This window comes from Lepisosteus oculatus, chromosome 8 (genome assembly GCF_040954835.1).
Source record: "Lepisosteus oculatus isolate fLepOcu1 chromosome 8, fLepOcu1.hap2, whole genome shotgun sequence".
Taxonomy (NCBI): domain Eukaryota; kingdom Metazoa; phylum Chordata; class Actinopteri; order Semionotiformes; family Lepisosteidae; genus Lepisosteus; species Lepisosteus oculatus.
The window spans coordinates 48861733-48880679 of NC_090703.1; the positions used below are offsets into that span (position 1 = coordinate 48861733).

Below are 18947 nucleotides of genomic sequence, written 5' to 3' on the forward strand. Positions count from 1 at the left end.
CTAACATCCAGGCGCTGTTCTGCGCTGCTTCGTGAGTCCGGAATAGACCCCAAGGACCAAGCGGCACCGTTTGTGAGTGAATTGTGCTCGGGTGCCGAAGTGACCCCTGGAATACTGTTTTTCACATCGGGCGCTTGTGCAACAGGTCGTATGTGCCTTTATATTGAGTTTTATAGCACGTCTAAGTGAAAAGTCTCGGAACAGCTAGCTGCAACACGCATTGGGTTGCAGAGCTGAAGTGATCGTTGAACGTGTTGTGGGGAGTTTTCCCACTAAGTCCTTTTCTCCGCTTTCCAAAGCGGTGCATTAGGCAGCCCACCCCAACACGCGTGATTGCACCTACACACAGTTCTACGTGTCGGGGGCGAAGATGGATGAAAACTCAAATGAGTAATTTAGTGCCACAATGCTCGGAGAAGTGTAAAAATTCATCTTGATTCTTGTCCGATTTGTGTGGCTTTGGGCTGTAGAACAGAACACTCGCGACACCCGTTTCTTAAAAGTAAACCGCACAGGATCTCTCAAACGACGATCTGTAATCCGGTGGTTAGTTTCTCCGCGTTTCGCTATTAGATGGGCGAGGGGTGTGGAAGTCGGACCCTCTGGGGCGGGGGGGCGGGGGCGTGGCTCCAGCACGGGCCGGGGGTGGGAGGGGGGCTCTCCGTCGCGCGGCTCCGCAGATCCAGGGGGAAAGGCAGCTCGCTGGTACCGTCCGCCGGCGACAGCACGCTGGCACGGCGTCTCTTTCACCAGCCCCGCGGGCGGCAGGGAGAGGAGGGTTCCGCTATGGACTCGGGTTCTGAAAGTGGCGAGTAAGTGTTACTCCACGCGTTTTAAATCAGTACCGTACAAATCGCGTGCCTTAAAAGTGCTTTCATAACTTTAACACTAATGCGCACCTTTGTGAATGCATGCGATGCTTAAATATTTGTATTGTCTTTTTTTTAAAAAAGACGCACAAGAATTGCTGTTAAAATTTGCTAAATACGTTTTTTTTTTAATTACCGACGTGAGTGAAAAGGGCGCTAGTGCTAGCACCGAGTATTACACCCACCCAAGCGAACGAAGATTGTTAGAAGTTACGAATTCTTTTCAGCCCCGTGTTTTGAAGGGAATGCAAAAGCTCTTTAGAAGCGAAACGTATTTTGACACGCCAGTGGCGCCCAAGCCGCGCAGTCTCCAGTCCTTCGGTCCTCCGCAGCAGCGGCTGCGTCCTGACAGGGACCAGCGGACAGGGCTGCTGCTGTCCGTCTTCTGTGAGGTGCAAACAAAAAGACCGAACAATAGATATTTATGCAACTGAACAAAAACGCCCGCAAGAATCTACCATAGATGCCCCCAGCGATCTAGCTAATTTAACACAGTCTTTAGAGGTCACTCGGCCGTCGTCTTTAGTCCCCTTCAATGGCTTAACGGCATGAAGGCCGAGGTGGGGAGGCACCCTGGACACCGAGCGAGCGAGTTTGATCGCACAGCAGGGAGCCACTAAGGCAAGACTTTGTTGTTGTCGCCTGCCAGCTGAGTATCAGATGCGTTTTCCACCCCCTCACCTCGGATCCCTCTCGCATGGTTTCGCGTCGTTAAAATCGTTTCCTCTACCGCTTGCAGGACGGGCCGAGCTGCGAACCGCGGTCCCCACCTCCCGCCGGCGCGCCCACGTCGCTCTCCTCGCCCCGCGTGTTCTCTCGTCAGCTGAATAAAATCGTTTTAGTCCACGTCACGGCTGGCACCACTGTACGCTGCGGCACCTGATGTGCGACGGACAGAGCCCGCGTCGCGTTAGGGATAAAGGTCTAACAGGATCTTCGTTCTGCTTCCAGTTTTACTCGCAATTATCGCCTACACAGGTGCAGTAGCAGGCCGATGTCAGCGCAGCTGGTTTGTTGCGTTGACCTGCTAGGGGAACAACTAAAAGGTTAATTCCCTGCTAAAAAGTGAAGAAATTAAACACAACGTTTCGGGTGTGAGTCAGTAGTAGCTAGAACCTCAAGTGTCCCGCTCCAGACAGGAAACACAAAAGAAAACAACTCCAGATATAGGGGGTACTGCAGCAGAATCGAGCCTCCTACAAATCTACTGTCCTTCGAAATATCCTCTTTGGAGGAGTGTAGGATATGCCGACTTTTTTTGCAAACTTTTGGACCCGGTGACGGTTTGTCGGGTCAGGCTGCAGCCGGGCGCGCTGAACAAACACAGATGCTCGTTTTGCAGGCGGATGTGTTTGGGCCGCACCGCCGTGAGGGGCTCCCGGGCGCATCTGGGCGGCAGATCTCTCCTCGCAGCCGGCATTTCGTCTCACAGCTCGAGTAAGTGTTTAATTACCAGGGGGGGGGGGGCTCATTCATCAGAGCGGGCGTCTTGCCTCGCACGCAGATGATGGCGTGTGCGGAGCTCTTTTTAAGCACCAGATGCATCTGTTTTTTTTTTTGCGTGGCACCTGGGTAGGCCCAGGGAGAGAAATGGGCACCGGGACGCGGTTCCGACCGCTGCTGTGCCTCTGGAACTGTGGCTTTCAGGCAGAAAACGGGGCGCGGGTCTGTAGGGGCGCTTGGAGGTGAAGGATTTAGGGAACCAGCCCTCCCAGCGGGGGGGCAGAGACCCGGTGGGGAGCAGGCCGAGCTGAGCCGCACTGATCTTCGCGGGGGGGGCGCGCTGCTGGGACATTGTAACTGTAGTACAGGGAAGGCGGGGTTCTCCAACTCCAGCAGTGCGTTCATGAGCTGGGATGTCCCTGTTTCAGCCAAAAATCATTCGGGGGGCAGTTTTGTCCTGTATTCTCACTAACATTACCTACGGTCAGCGATTGACTGATCACTTTGCGTGGATCGGTTGTCATCCTCGAAATCGCGCAAGAGCTTCATTCCACAGTAACCCCTAGATGGCGCTCGTGTGCGAGCTAAACACCACGACTGGTTCACAGCGCTTCTCTAAATTTCGGCACACGTTCATTTGTCTAGCAATCTCAGTCGTAAGCCAACGGCAAGCGGCTGAAACACAAACAGCCCTGCAGCTCATGCCCCCCCGCCCCAGCTTGCACATCTGTCACATCACAAACATCTGGCTGGTTTGGGTGTTACTCCCTGAGTCCGAAGAATCTCGTTCCAGTTACACCACCGGCATCGTCTGCAGTGACCCGGCTGGGTGTTTCCCCACAGTCAAGTGGGGCTCTTGGCAGGGAGAAACAAGGACGAGGTACAGGTCAGTGGCCACAAGGGGGTACCCTGAAAACCCGATGCTGGCATCCAAAAATGTGATACAGTGATCTGTAATATGAAACACTTCCCCATCACCCCAGCCATCACTGGTTTTGGTCTTTTGTGATCCGCCTTCCGCCTGAGGGGACCTGTGTCTCCAGACAGGCTGAAAGAGATGGGGGTCCACCGGTCTCCCCCCGGTGCCGGGCCGGGCTGGGCTGGGCTGGACCGGCGCCTCACGCGTGTCGTGTGCTGTCCCGCGCAGGTGCGGCGACGCTCCACCTCCTGGCGGACCCGGGCTGCGGCCCCTCTCTGCGGCGCACGGTGGCCGGCCTGCTGCAGCCCGTGGCCCCCGACGGCCCCCGGCTCGTCCAGGTGTCGGAGCGCGAGTCCCCGCGGGGGTGCCCCGCCGCGCCCCGCGGGCAGCCCGCCCTGGCGGTGGTGCTGTTCCTGCGCGAGCCGGGGGCCCGGCGGGGGGGTGGGGCCCTGTGGCTCCTGCAGCGGCGCCTGAGCTGCCCGCCCTGGCGCTACCACCACACCGAGCCCACCAGCCCCCGGCGCCACATCCTGCCCTACTGCCCCGCCGCGCAGGACCTGTACAGCCTGGGGGGGGCCCCGGACCTGCCCCTGTGGGCCGCGAGACAGGTGCATTATGGGAAGGAGGCCGTGCGCTTCACCCTGTACTGCCGGGACTCCACTTTCTCCAAGACCCGGGCGCTCTACGCCGCCGTCCTGGGCCGGGACGCCTCTCTGTCCCGCGACGGCTTCTGCTGCTTCTCCCTGTTCTGCCCCCGCCCGGCCTGCGAGGTCCAGCTGGCCCTGAAGCGGCTGCCCCCGGAGGGGCGCCCCGCCCCCCTGCCCTCCGCCCTCCTGGAGTTCAGGGTGCGCGACCTCCAGGCCCTGCGCCGCCGGCTGCCCGGCCCCTGCACCCCCATCAGCCTGCAGCGCTGGCAGACGCTGGACTACGACGGCAACAGGATCCTGCTGCAGGTCAGTGCCTCGTCCAGCACGCGAGACGCATGGAGTGTGCAGGGCAGTGTGCGAGATAATATTGGGCAGATAAAGTTTCTGTGTGAGTCAGGCAGTTATTACTGACATGTTCTTCCTAAATCATTGGCTTTGTTACCTGAGAGCTCAGATGTTCTGAAAGCAAAAATGGATTGCCGAGTACCAGATCTTGGACAGATTCATCCCTTTTTCTAAAACTTGCGTGCGCAGGCGTGGAGGCTTGAAAATGATCCTCTCTGAAGTACACGGCACTGGTGCAGACCGGCGTCACAGTTCATTTTTCAGACGGCCATCAGAGCAAGGCTGGTGTGTGTTTTACAGGTTGGCCCCGACAGCCCAGTTCTGTGGAGAAGTGGGCTTCTGTCACCGGTCCCGGGTGCTCGCCCCGCCAGTCCTGAGGGGATCCCGAGGTGGCCCGCGGGCCCACCCTCCTCTGGAGGCCCAAACCGCACAGCACTGGCCCCACGGGCAGAGATAAGCCGAGAGAGGCCCAGAGGGTGCTTCTGGACCTGCAGGTGTCTGGAGGGGACACAGCCTCTGTGTGGATGTCCTGTCTGTCCTCTGGCCAGCAGTGGTGACTCTTTCACCTCCTCTTCCTCCTCTGGTACTCTGGAGCCACACTCTTCCTCATCCTTCCAGCTAAGGAGCAGCAGCTCCCCACCTTCTCCTCACAGTGACTGGAGCACACGTCTCCTGGCTCCTCCTCCGAGGACGGCCAGCGTGGACCTGGGCTTCGCTGTCCTCCACAGCGGCCCGAGTTCCTCGGCTGGCCCTGCGCTGTCCGGCCCCTGGCCTCACTGCCGCTCGGAGAGCCCCATGGCACGTGGGAGGCTGTCGCCCCCGGCAACCTGCTGCCAGCCAATCCCGGAGCAGAGGAGGGCTTCCTGTGAGCTGCCCACCACGTGCGGAGATGAGTTTTACATTTAAACAGGCCGGACTGTTTGACAGGGGTTCGCTGAAGGAAACTGCAGGTCGGGGAAAAGAGGGAAAACGGCTGTATCAGACTTGTATTTATGTGCTGTTTTCTTGAAGTAGAACCAAGCGGCATTTACAGTATGTCAATCTGTTCTGTGAATGATTCTTTTTTAGTTCTTGTCAGGGCACACTGCAAGGATGTACACTGACGCAGTAAAAAAAGTATTCAAAAAGTTTAGCTTTTCAGTCTTTATACGTTACTCACAGTCTGTGCATTAGCTTTATAGGGGGAAGGAGTGTCCATTATTGGATTAAATCAACACAGAAACGCAATATTATATGATGCATGATCTATTCTGGATCATTTGACATATTGTTTGAATAATTACAATCAACAGTCAAAATGTTGCCTCTTTTTTAATCATAAATAAAAAGCTCTTTATTGCATGTTATAATTATACTGTATAAAACGCAGTAAAGCACACAAAACACCAGCCACACCCAGCCTGAGCAACTGACCTGCCCCTATAGACCACCACTGATATTCCTGAAGTTTGCAGTTTTATTTGTACCTCGTTTTATAAGTTGTGCACTTCCTCAGTATTCCCGTTTAGCAAATTTTTGCCGTTAAATCCGAAGTCCGTCAAACTGAGGGTTTGCTGTCCTTTGATCAGGAACAGCACAGTTTCTTTAGATCACTTAGAAATCTTTCCTGAGTACCTTCTGCTGAACATGCATGGTAAAAAGTAACAATCCAACACAATCCAGGGTGTGAGTTCCGCACAGCTACTGATTATTGTGCTCATTCACGTTGTTAAGCTCACTGAAGCAGTTACACTTGCTGGAAGTCACAGGAACGCTGACAGGCTACACGGTCACTACACGTTGTTCTCGGCACGTGTGATGTAGAAAACAAAGTCAAACACCACGGAGAGAGAAGGGTAAAGTTGACTGACACTTTAATAAAATGTTTCCAGATTTCTATACAAAACTCCACGGCTCCACCCAGTTAACCCGCCCCCCCCAAACCCTGCCCCTCGGACTCCAGTCAGGCACTGCACTTCATTCTGTCCTTCATCAGCTCCGCCCAGCCCTCCTGGTCATTTAAATAGGTAAAAACATTATTTCATGTGAGGGGGGGGGTCTTCCCGCCCCGCCCTCCTCCTCCACACTCTTCAGGCACAGTGATGTCACCTCGCTGTGTCTCCCCAGAGTGTTCCTCACAACCGTCGTACTTCATGTCCGCAGAATGACCATCGTAAGAAGACCTGTGTGGAAACGGCAGAGAGGAGCGGATCAGACCCTTCACACAGAGAAACCACGGAACCACTGTCACTGTTGTCAGGCTCTGGCTGTGCGAGTTGCCCCTTTATCGGGGTGCTGTTTTCGGTCGGAGCCGTGCGTGAAGAGGGTGCTCCAGCCCTCTTCTGGAAATTGCCACCGATGGCTTAAACAGCACGACGAGCTTTTTTCCCGGTTTGTGAATCGCAACCCTGCCTTTTGAATGTTGCCTCACATGCCTGCTTTATGCCCGTGTCCTCCCTGCTCCCACCTCTTCTTACCTACTCAGTCTTTTGTTCTCCTATGCTTTTTAATGAGCTACCTCGCCACTCTCCCCCTCAGCCTAAAGAAGGACTTTTCCTTCCAGCACGGAATGAGCCTTTTCCAGCTCCTCTGCAGCCTACGTCTGCTGACACAGCTCCCTGCCCGAACGCGTCTCTGGTTTGGCCGGTGTCTTAGAGTAGAGGCGTTAATTGCCATACGTACGTGTACGTTGGAATTGATCTCTTGGGACACACGCGGTACAGCAGACAACACCTCACAGTGTAGACAGTACATTAAAAACATAACAGCCAGAGCAATAAATATGTTGTGCAAACTTTGAGCCTGTGGTCTCTTCCTCTGCGCCAGCTGGGAATCGAACCCGGGTTGCAAGAATGGTGGGAATCTTGCCTGATACCGCTGCACCACGTGACGCCCCTACTTCTCTTCGTCTTGCCCTGCCGCGATGGCGGCGGCGGTCTGACTGAGCTGGGAGCCGGTTCTGTACGAACCAGTCAAGCTCTACGTCCCACACTGCTCCCTTTAGACCAATCCAGTGACGAGCCACAGAGTAAACAAGTCACTACTAGCAGAATGTGGAGGCCGAAGGTAAAACCGGAGGTTTTGTGATCTGGACAGATTCCCAGAATACGACCGACACACCTGGGAATCCTCTGTGCTTGGAATCTGCGTGTCCTGTCCCGAAAATGGAAACAGGGGGGACAGGAGACAGGAAACGGGGATCCAATTAAATACGGAAGTGCCCGCTGTTCTCAAGAGGCCCCATGGAGACCTGAAGGGACCCCGCCTGTGGATGTGTGTACCCCCCAAAACATGTCTCCTGTTACTGTATGTAGAGGGCGCTGTTGAGGGCACATGATCTATCAATCCCTCTGGCCGCTGGCACTTACCTAAAACGTAAGCAGCTACAAGTTTCTTGTTAACACTTAAATGGAGGTAGACAGGCACTATTGACTCGATCTCTCCCAGCGTAGGCAGCATGAGGGCGGCCACACACACCAGGCCCAGCAGCACGGTCAGCAGGCTTGGTCCGGTCGAGGGGCTGCGGCTCTCTGCCGGGACAGACAGGTCAGCCAGTTCAAAACAAGCACCTCTTTCTTCTGACGGCTGACCGGGCTCTGCCTTTATATGAGTCGCGATATGCAGACTGTGCCTGTCCAGTGGGGATAACTGCAGCTCTGAGTGTCGGCTGCAAATCAAGGGGCTCAGGCTGTGGTGCAGGAGAAGCTCAATCCAGTGTCACAGCTCACCCTGAATTACCTGTTTCTAAAGATTGGGAGCGCCCTGAATTTACTGATCCATTAACTTAACTTGTTCCAATTAAGGGAACTCCAGTCCAGGAGGGCCGACTGTTTCTGATTCCAGTGATTTGCGGGATAATTTAACTAATTGCCTGCAGGCGGGCACAATGAAATGGGCCCAGATCGGTAAAATACGATCATTTAATAGTTACCTAAAAAACCACAGGACTGGGGCTCTGCAGGAGCAGGCCTGGACACCTGAAGTGTGGATTGGCACAACGTAAGGTAACTGTGCCACCTTGTGGACATACTATAAATAGCATTCTTGCAAATATTTACAGGTGAATGAAGTTCCTTACTACTGCGGAGCTGCAAACAACTGTGATGTATAATTCTGGAGTTCAATTAAAAATAACCGGGAACCCAGATGGAACAAAATACCAGCAGACACTGGGGTCTCGAGGACTCGAGGACCTGGACTGGATAGATTAGCACTGCAGTCCAAGACACCACCTGGTGGCGGCGGCTGGTAACTGCAAGTGTGCCACCTGGTGGCGGCTCCGGGTAACTGCAGCTTTACCTTGCTGGAAGGCAGCCTGCTCGAAGAAGACGCTGTCAGTTAGCTGCTCCTTTACTCTGCGCTCCTCCTCCTCCTGCTGCCGCTGCTGCTGCTGCTGCTCCTGGGCCGAGGGCAGCAGCGTGGCGATCACCTCCTTGCGCCCCAGGGCCTTGCGCTGGCTCTGCTCCGATACCTGAAGGCGGAACTTGTCGATCACGCCATAGTGGCAGGCGCGCACGTCCCGGTGACGGATAACACTGCGAACAGACAGGAGAGTGCCGTTACCACCCACCGCCAGAGGGCGCTGCTCTGAAAACGCACGCGTCTCACTTTGACTGAGGATGATGATGGAAACCGTGTGGCTCAGTGGGATGGTGAAAATAAGGCTGGGGGACCCATGCTTGGGCAGTGCATGCTGGGAGTCACAGTCCCAGCCTGGGAGACACCAGTTTGAGCAGGGCTGCTTGGACGCTGAGCTGGGCTTCACTGGCCAGTCTAGAGCAGCCCCCTGGTGTGGTCAGGCTCAGGATCAGGATTTACTAACTGTGAGAATGTTTTCTATTGCGAAAGGTTGTTTTGGACATAAAGTTTCTTTCGATAGAAAAAAAATCAGTGGGGAGGAGAGCAGAGTGATGAAGCCAGTTCACAGATGGGGATTATTAGGAGGCCATGACTGGTAAAGACCAGGGGGAAATTGGCCAGGACACTGGGGTAACACCCCAACTTTTTTCGAGACACTCCCTGAGATTTTTAATGACCACTGAGAGTCAGGACCTCAGTTTTACGTCTCATCCGAAATACGGTGCCTGTTTTTACAGTACAGTGTCCCCATCAATATATTGAGACACTAAGACCCACACAGACTGCAGGGTGAGCGCCCCCTGCTGGCCTCACTAACACCTCTTCCAGCAGCAGCCTTAGCTTTCCCAGGAGGTCTCCCATCCAGGCACTGGCCAGGCCCACTCCTGCTGAGCTCCAGTGGGCTGCTAGCGGAGAATTGCAGGGCGACAGGGGTGCTGGCCGACATGGTGGATTGGAAGAAATCACTTGACTTGAGCTCAGCATTCTGTGACTGCAAGTGCCACTGCTACTCAAACTATCAGCAAAGCTTTCTGCCCCTCATTGAATGTGAAAACAACATGAAGTCTACGTGCAGGTCATAAGTCTTCGGTGGGGTGAGGTCACAGTGAGCCGTCTCGTTCCTACACACAGGCAGCTCGCTCATGGGAAGGGCGCCATCGCCAGGGCAGAGGCAGGCAGCGTCTGAAGCACAGAGGCCCTGCAGACGGACGGCAGGTGACTCACATGTCCACACAGCACTGCGGCTTCACGGCTCCGCTGGCGTCCACCACAGCATACTTACTGGGCGCCGTACACAACACTGGGAAGAAGGCAAGGCGCCAGGGGCGGAAGAAAAGTTTAAAATGCGGACGACAAGGACAAGACACGCGCGACATCCTGCCAAAAATCAAGCGAATACTCCCAGAAGAAAAAAAAACAACTCATTCATGCATTACTCTTTTCCTGGGGTTCAGCTTGCCGAGATTTCCATGCATGTTTAAGAGAACCCCCCTTTTAATAACCCCCCCCCTCCTCCCCCCACCCAACAGGAAGCAGCAGTAAACCAGACCGAAAAAGCCGATACCCGATGGAGTCAAATCCCAGAGAGTCCCGGGTGAAGGAAATTAGAAAACAAGTCTCCCCCCCACCCCACCCCACCCCACCCCACCCCAGGCTATCCCTCCCCTGCCGGGGAACAGGCCGCGGATCGACACGCCGAACGCAGTGCTCCCGCACCAGCAGGACCTACCTTTGAACTTTAAGGCAAACTCGTAGGGGTTGTAGAGGGTGAGCACCTGTTTGTGGGAGGCCTGCTCGTCGGCGTAGAAGAGCAGCTCGGTGGGGAACACGAACACGGGAAGGCTTCCTTCCACAAGCTCCGGCTGCCTTCTGGGCGGCTGCATTGGCACCGGCTCTGCCTCTCGCCCTCCCGCCGCCGCGCTGACGTCTCTCCGGACTCCGGGGCTCGCTGCGCTCGGGGCTCGGCCTCAGCACCCCAGCTCCATCACGGACACCCCTGAGCGCAGAGCCGGGGGGGGGAGAGAGAGAGAGAGGGGCGCGGCTTACTGGCATGGCTCACACTGGCTCAAACTGGCAATGAACCCGGCCGAAACTCTCCCCACAGTGTTTTAATGACCACATAGCCAAGACCCCTATGTGGGCTATGTGGCTTTGTGGTCATTAAAACGCTGTGGGGAGAGTTTCGGCCGGGTTCATTGCCAATTTTAGTAATCTGTGAACACCCTGCTCTGAAGGGTGGCACCGCCCACAGCCCAGAGCCCACTGGGACGGCTGCTTGGAAATTCTGGTCAAAGGTTAGGGCACCACCTCCTGGCCCACCAACTGAACATCATCTCCCAGCCCTGGGACAACTACAGATAAACTGGCTCCCCAGGGCCAAGATGAGGGACACATAGCGCATGGAAAATTGTAAAGCTATTATAAAATGCTTAATTCAGTCTCTTATTCACTTCCAGTGCATTTTTATTATATAAGCATTCCATGCTCAGAAATATCGTTCCTGAATGTGTAGTAATGGAATGACTACTTTCTGACCTGGATTATTAAAAGTGCAGTCCTACCTACAGCTAGAGTGAAGGGGAGAAATATTAGTATATAAAACATACTTCACATCTCCGTAATATTTTAGTAATCTAATAATCTCTTCGACTTGCTGGTTTGAACAGGAGTATTGCTTGTGGATCGTTGCGCAGAGCCTAGTTTACAAAAAGAAAAGCTTCATTTCAGATCTTTGTTTCAGCAATTCACAGCCAAAGCAGCTGAACAGTCATCAGTACTATTTCTGTCCCCCAGGCTTCCATTCTGCCTGTGTCAATGGCTGGTCACTTCCATCAGACAATGAAGGAGACTGCTGGACAGGCATGATTCTCTTCAAGTGACTATGAACTGGCCAGTGGGCAATGTGTACAAGTTGATGTTTATCTATCTTTTAGCAGGCAATACAACAGCTTCTGTTGCAACAACAGGTGTCTAACATGGCTGACTGACTGGTTTAGGGGACTGTGGCCAAGCAGGCTGTGTCTGTCAGGTGGAAGGTAAGTGAGATAATGGGACTGTGGACAAGCAGGCTGTGTGGGTCAGTGATGGCCTGAGATGATTAGTGGGCCTGGTTCCATTCAAACAACATCCTATAAAATAGAATCTGCTACATGACCCCAGGAATAGACTGAGCGCAACTGAGAGACATCTAAGATGAGGTTCTGTTCTACAGGAAATACATACCAACAGTATACACCTTACCAAATGTGTTGCACAGGCATCCTGAAACCACAATTTCAGATAGGAACCATAGTGGGGGTTTTTTTTTGTCTACTTAACGTGTAATTATTCAAAAATATAACAAACATCGCCTCGAACGCGTAATCTTTTTAAAAAAACCTTTGCTAAGCACTGCGAGGGCAGGCAGTTTAATTTAAAGACGGAGGAACCAGACAGGCACATGTTTCCAGAAGCCGAGAAACAGTCATAATCTTGACAGAGAATTAGGACAGCAGCCACGCGTGGCCGGGGCTGACGGGTGAGGCAGTCCAGCCCTCCGGCTCCTGACTCCACGTGGCTAGTCACGTGGGAGTGTTTACAGGCAGCCTCGGAAACACGCTCGGTGACGTCATGCCCGGTTGAAGCGTTCACCTGCGAGACGTGCCGATCCCTCTCCCCACGCACAACCCCTTCGTCTGTTCTTTTCACAAATAAAATAACGGCGCAGTCCACCCAGGAAAAGTCTCTTTGAGTTGGTTTTAATGGTGCCGGAGGCAGACCCTCGTTGACATCAATGACAGATCACGAAAGACTGTAACAACACCCGCGTTTAAATGTATATTCATTTGGCACCCTTAAGCAAACCATTCCGAAAATAAACCTTTATTTATGTCATCGTATCAGTTTCGTTGCGGTAATCTAAATAGAGCTCGCTCAGCCTAATAGTTATTATATTTCGACGTCACCGCTAATATAAACTGCCTTTATTGTAGTACAACCGACAATCTGGAAATATATTTCAGCACCGTCGGCTGTTTTGTCTTTCACAGTAATAATGCTCCTTTACGGTAACACCAACCAGTACGTGCGTCCAGTCACTGTGTCCTGCGATCATCGCCAAATATGTCCTGGCTGGGCAGAGACAATAGCGGCAGATGCGGACCACTGAGGAAAAAAATGAACCTCGAAACGATGTGGTCTTCCAGCGGTAAGAATATTTTATAATTAAGAGTTATAACTAGGCATTGCGATATTATCAGTTACATAAACGATGTATTGTAGGGAAAACAGCAATTGGCTTAGAATATAAGACATAAACATCATCAAATCTTTCCACAGCCTAATACAGATACTATAACCCCGCTCAGTGTGCTCAAACACCCAAGACAGCACCGATCACATTACAGTAATACAATTCAAATTGGCACTTAAAACCTCCCTTTATTAAGGGCAGCTGCAAATTAATTACTCAGCTGATAACGTACAACCATAACCCTATTTATTTTTTCAAGACCTAATTAAGATCAGGACCGACTAACTCATGAACCCGACAGGCACTCCCTCCAAGGCCTTTCCTCGCATCTAAAACGGTTTTTATAACGACCGATCTTACCCTCTTGATAAATATTTTTATTGTTGTGCAAATCCCACCCTGTTGTTTCCTCTTGTTTCTTTTTTTCTCTTTTCTTTGTCAATCTGCTGCAGTTCAAGGCGGAGGATTCTGGGACAGTGGAGGACCCAGGGAATTCCGCCAGTGTCGTTGGTGGTGACGTCGCCGAGGGGCGTGTCGTGGCGCTGGGAAGCCCAGCTAAAGCTAAAAGCGCCGGATAAGGATTTCTCTGGTATAGCGGTAATAAAAATTAGATCAGGTGAAAATATATTACATTTGAAGAGGTTTCCGGTGTGGTTGCCTTTCACAATTGGTAACCAAGGAAAGCGGGACTCGGATAATAACTTTTTCAGGTGGTTAGCTGCGTCAGCATGCGTAGGTTGCAAAGGAACACGTAATGTGTTTATTCCATGCTGAAAAGAGAAGAAAGGAAACGCAACGTTTCGGCTGTGGAGCCTTCTTCGAGAAGGCTCCACAGCCGAAACGTTGTGTCTCCTTTCTTCTCTTTTCAGCAGGGAATAAACACATTACGTGTTCCTTTATAACTTTACTTTATCTGCCAGCAGCCATATCACCCTGCAACTCAAAACTGGCAACTCAATGAAGCTCAGCAGGTGTGAGCCTGGTCAGTACCTGAACGGGAGACTCCTGGGAAAAACTAAGGTTGCTGCTGGAAGAGGTGTGAGTGGGGCCAGCAGGGGGCGCTCACCCTGCGGTCTATGTGGGTCCTGATGCCCCAGTATAGTGACGGGGACACTATACTGTAAACAGGTGCCGTCCTTCGGATGAGACGTAAAACCGAGGTCTTGACTCTCTGTGGTAATTAAAAATCCCAGGGCGTTTCTCGAAAAGAGTTGGGGTGTTACCCCAGTGTCCTGGCCAATTTCCCCCTGGTCTTTACCAGTCATGGCCTCCTAATAATCCCCATCTATGAATTGGCTTCATTACTCTGCTCTCCTCCCCACTGATAGCTGGTGTGTGGGGAGCGTTCTGGCGCACTATGGCTGCCGTCGCATCATCCAGGTGGGGCTGGACTCTGGTGGTGGTGGAGGGGATCCCCATTACCTGTAAAGCGCTTTGAGTGGAGTGTCCAGCAAAGCGCTATATAAGTGTAAGCAATTATTATTATTACTTCTATGTATGTTTTTCCAGATATGTCTTGTACACGGCTATATAGATGTCTCATAATTGGTTATCCCTGGCTGTGTTTCAGAATGTAAAGGATTTCTCACAAACTTCTTAAAACATGAAGCCTTCCTTATTTGGAGACTTTCCTAAGCCTGTGTCAATCATTCCCTAAATAGTGGTTACACTTTGCTGTTGTAGATAGATGACTTTATTGGCCAAGTAAGTTTTCACTTACAAGGAATTTGACTTGGTGAGTTGCTCATACACAAGTAACATATATACATATATGTAACATATAGACACATAAAACACAATATACATTTCAGAAATTAGAGGAAAAACATATATTGTACTACAAGAATGTATCAGAACTCTACCTGCATGTGATAACCCCATAGATAAATACATATTTATGAAAGATAAACTGTCCATAATAAATATCCATCTACAGATAATAATATCATTAATGCCATAGTTGTAAACGAAGTAATCAATATTAAATTTTATGAACACAAATTTAAGTAATGTTCAGTGGGTGATTAATAGGAGTCACTGCTTGAGGAAAAAAGCTGTTTTTGTGTCTTGTGCTCCTGGCGCTAAATCTTGTCCCTGCTGGGAGACATTGAAAAATATGATGACCAGGGTGAGAGGAGTCAGCAATGATCCTGCCAACATGCGTCTGAGTCCTGGAGATGTAAAGGTCCTGAAGGGTAGGCAGGTCACAGCCTGTGATCCTCTCAGCTGTCCTAATAACATGCTGGAGTCTGTTCGTGTCCTGTGTGGTGGCAGATCCGAACCAGACCGTTTTGGAAAAGGTAAGGATGGACTCAATGAGAGCTGTATAGAACTGGATCCTCCTTTCCCTGCGACAGATTGGATTTTTAAAATTTTCCCAGGAAGTAAATCCTATGCTGAGATTTCTTGGTGATGCTGCTAATGTTGACTTCCCATTTGAGATCATGAGATATTGTGGTACCCAGGAACCTAAAAGACAGAACCGTGGTGATTGCAGGGTGTCTCCTCAAGTCTACTATCATCTCCACAGTCTTTTGGGTATTAAGCTCCAGCTTGTATTGAGTGCACCAGTCTACCAGCCGATCAATCTCCTGTCTGTAGGCGGACTCATCACCTTCACGAATAAGACTGATCAGAGTCTCATCATCTGCAAACTGGAGGAGCTTCACAGAGGAGGCATTTGAGGTACAGTCATTGGTGTAGAGGGAAAAAGGCAGGGGAGAGAGAGCACACAACCCTGTGGTGCTCCTATACTGAGGGTAAATGACAAACGTGTAATGGAGATATCAAAAGGTCCCCAATGATGATGATGACAATAATGTAAACAATAAGATGATAAAGGGGTGCAATTGTTAAAAAAGTAAAGATGTGAAGGGTCTGTAAAATGCCTTCTGGAGTTTCCTGCAAAGTTAAAAATTGATTTGCCAATAAATTTCAAAGACGGGACTTCAGACATCTCTGCTTTTGGGGCTCAGCTCCCCCTTGCTCATCGTCTTAAATGAATGAGATCTGTGTGTCCCCCTGTGGCTTGGGTATGGTGTATTGTACTTGTCCACGAATAATAAAAGTGGACATTAATTGTTTCTGCTGATTCTGCTTTTGGATTGTATGGTCTCTATTAGGTGATGTAACATAAACAGATAAGAAGCAGCCTTGTACTTGTGTATAGGGTGATCTGTGATCAGAGCACTACAGAATGCTATTATTATAAATTTGAAAAAAATGGACTACATAAAGCTCACCAGAGCTGAATTTTAAGAAAGGTTAATGAAGGCCATGTGACTCATCTAGTGTGTTGTGGAGTTAGTAGCTAATGGATCACTCATCCCGTCCATCTGTTTCTTAAAAAGAAGCCATAGCAACAGCTTGGCTGGGTAATGTGGTCCCTACTCCCACACCCCTTTGGGTAAAGAAATGCTTTTCTCTCCTTTAAATGCTTTTATACATGGTTCCCCCCTGTGTGGTTTGCTTTTTACTATTGGTTCTGAGAGGGATCCCCTTTGTTATGTGGGGCTCTCTTCTTTGACGCTTGGCTCAAAGCAAGCCAGTCATCACAAGGTGAGGTTAGAATGACAGATGCACAAGCGCTTAATCCTTTGCCGGGTTTTTGCAGGCCTTGTTTTGAGAGATCCTACAATGGCAGCCCCGTTCTGGTTTGGGTGGAGGGTGGTGGTACAACTTCAGATGTCTCCCAGAAGTGAAGAAAACCCCTCAAACAGCTGGTGTCTGAAGGGATACCATCGCCCCAGCTCTGGGCAAGAGTTTAACCTTTGACCCTTCTGTGAGCTAGGATGTAAAATTTCACGTCCAGACGTGACAAGCTATGGAAGAGGATCAGTTGCAGAAACAGGTTCGTGTCCTTTCAGGGCTGCACTTATTGGTGACACATCTTTTATGCTCAGAGATTACTCACTCACCTTGGCAACAGCAAGTAAAGATGTTGTATTGCTCTAACACATTCGAAACTCGGCGTGCCAATACTTGTGTTATGTCTGCAACTCTGCCTTGAATGTGTCATAAGAAAAATGCTTCAAAGGAGACGCTGTGCTCATTCAAATGGTTGTAGTTTATTGATCCAGAATTATCATCCAATTTTTCTAGACATTTCCCCGGGAATCTATTTGAACCACCTTGTTCAGTGGCTGGTTGCAGGCTCCCACCAACCTTGGTGTAAAAATGTCTCCTGCTGTCAGCCATAAATAGTTTAATCTCGTAATTTCCAGTTGTCCTTGCGTCCGTGTTTCACTGCTGAGTATAAATTGGTGCATTAGTTTCACCTTCTCAGTGCTCTTCAGGATATTGTACTGTATTTTCATATTGTTACGTCACATTCTGCTCTACTCAGCCCTAAGTTCCTTTAATCTATCCCGAGTGCGACTGCTGCCTTTGCGCCTGTTGCCTGCTGGGATAGCCTCCAGCTCCTACGTCACCCTGAATTAGAAGAAGCAGTTAGAAAATGGATGGATGGGGTATCACACTATCTTTCAGATGTGGATTTATTCTGATGTAGCCTCCTCTGGACTCTTCCTAGCGCAGAAATGTTCCTTGGCTGGTGTGGTGACCAGACCTGTGCAGAGTCTTCTGAGCGACGTCTAAGCATTGCATTGCATAACTTCAATATAACTTCTTTTTAAATGATATACTATCCACATGTCCCCCCAACACCTAGTTTCTCATTCCAGGTCCTAGTACCACTGTGCCTCCAGCCTTCCAGCCCAGGCTAATACTAGATAACTAATTCTTACTATTTTATTATTGAACTTTTAATTTCACCCATATTTCTGCACCTGGGTCCAAGTTTTGTTAAACAAAAAACTTTTTTATGTCTGGTTTCAGCTGGACCCAATATGTATATAGTTTTCTAAACAGTTCCTAATTCTTGCTCGATTATTGGTGTACAGAAGCCAGCTGGAATGGCCCTGTTCAACAATCTCATAACAAGCCTTGTACTGATGAGCAGGGAGGCCTCATAGCGAGGATGAGGCTTGACGTCGCTGAAGTGGGGTTTCTCTACGGCAAAGGGGCACTGGAAAGGACTGTGGCCCCTGTACCGGGTCTGAGGAAGAACAACCTGTTCCTTTGAGCTGCTGTGGAGGAGTGGACAACACTGTTTCAGGGCAGGGAAAACAGACATGGAATTCAGCAAGTGGTAGGGCTTGGAGGGACTCTTTAAGTGTGCAAATCCAACCCCCCAGACCGCTTGCAGAATGAAAGATGTCTTACTTGATAGAGCAGTTTATTGCGAGATGTCCACGTACATTGGAATTCTTAATTGCACTGATCTCTCGGGAGGTACACAGCACAACGGACAACGCCACACAACGTAGACAGCAGGAGCACCAAATATGTTGTGGAGATCGATAAGAGCATTACGTCGATAGAGACTTTTATGTTAGAGTTGTACTCGGTGAAAGAACTGTACACTTTGTGGAAATAGTTTATTTTTTGTGAAAATGAAATGAAGGGCAGATTCATTGGTTAAACCCCACCTGCTCATTTAAACAGAAAATTGAAAATTGAATTGAAGAAAGTTGTGAAATACAGTATCCGGCCCATGTTCATGCCAACTACTGCCCCCATCTTGCTGTTTAAGAGCTGAGCGTAGTTTTTGGAATCGCGCTTTCTAAGGTGCAGTGGGAGGTTTGGTAGCACAGAAGGCAGCACAGATGGGTGGCAGCTCCTGGGTTCGAGCCACAATCCTTGTGTGGGGAGTTTGCGTGCGCTCCAGGCCATGTGGTTTTCTCCTGCAGCCCGAAGGCGAGAGAGAGCCGTCACCTCCCCATCTCAAGACCGGGGCGTCTTCAGAGTGTCCCCTTGTTGCTTATGGTGGCCTGGGCTGGGCGGGCTTCCCTTCGGAGTCTCGGTCTCCCGGCTCACCGAGACGCTCTGAAGATAAGGAAGTCACCGAGATTGAAGGGATGGATAAAATGGAAGTAAAAACTGAAGACCTGTTTTTCCGAAGTAACTTCCATTTACACCTGGCTCACAGTGTCTCATTCCACAGTTATGCAAGACATCTGAGCAAGAGAGATTCAGGTATAATTGTATATTTACATTAACAGGAAACCTACTAAGGAACGTGAGCCAGAAGGACGGACCGGAATCTTCTATTTCTGTCTCCTGTCCGCGTCTCCCCTGTTAGACCCGAGGTGTAC

General features: G+C 50.6%; 2 protein-coding genes across 3 annotated transcripts; one reads left to right on the forward strand and one right to left on the reverse strand.

Moving 5' to 3' along the window:
* The first annotated feature begins 23 nt into the window (after window positions 1-23).
* LOC138241063 (protein FAM124A-like) lies at window positions 24-5547 on the forward strand. 2 transcript variants are annotated; one of them, XM_069193690.1, is made up of 4 exons: window positions 24-72; window positions 2212-2306; window positions 3460-4184; window positions 4524-5547. In XM_069193690.1, exons 2-4 carry the CDS (start codon window positions 2216-2218, stop codon window positions 5127-5129), a joined length of 1422 nt encoding a protein of 473 aa, XP_069049791.1. In that variant the 5' UTR covers window positions 24-72; window positions 2212-2215; the 3' UTR covers window positions 5130-5547. The 2 variants fall into 2 exon arrangements, with proteins under 2 accessions (XP_069049791.1, XP_069049790.1); XM_069193689.1 differs by lacking the exon at window positions 24-72 and adding an exon at window positions 661-812.
* Window positions 5520-13279, reverse strand: mospd1 (motile sperm domain containing 1). The gene is made up of 6 exons (XM_006632880.3): window positions 13153-13279; window positions 10291-10557; window positions 9786-9861; window positions 8502-8737; window positions 7571-7732; window positions 5520-6385 (listed from the first exon to the last, which is right to left on the reverse strand). Exons 2-6 carry the CDS (start codon window positions 10442-10444, stop codon window positions 6354-6356), a joined length of 660 nt encoding a protein of 219 aa, XP_006632943.1. The 5' UTR covers window positions 10445-10557; window positions 13153-13279; the 3' UTR covers window positions 5520-6353.
* Window positions 13280-18947: the final 5668 nt, after the last annotated feature.

Bases quoted from the DNA above. Each gene is read 5' to 3' on its own strand.
- LOC138241063 (XM_069193689.1), top strand. From the start codon at position 787: ATGGACTCGGGTTCTGAAAGTGGCGA. The intron at 2,307-3,459 runs GTAAGTGTTTAA...TGTCCCGCGCAG, and splicing joins CATTTCGTCTCACAGCTCGA to GTGCGGCGACGCTCCACCTC. The intron at 4,185-4,523 runs GTCAGTGCCTCG...TGTGTTTTACAG, and splicing joins GCAACAGGATCCTGCTGCAG to GTTGGCCCCGACAGCCCAGT.
- mospd1 (XM_006632880.3), bottom strand. From the start codon at position 10,444: ATGCAGCCGCCCAGAAGGCAGCCGGAGCTTGTGGAAGGAAGCCTTCCC. The intron at 9,862-10,290 runs GTAGGTCCTGCT...CCTTCTTCCCAG, and splicing joins GTTTGCCTTAAAGTTCAAAG to TGTTGTGTACGGCGCCCAGT. The intron at 7,733-8,501 runs GTAAAGCTGCAG...CTGTCCCGGCAG, and splicing joins GCAGGCTGCCTTCCAGCAAG to AGAGCCGCAGCCCCTCGACC.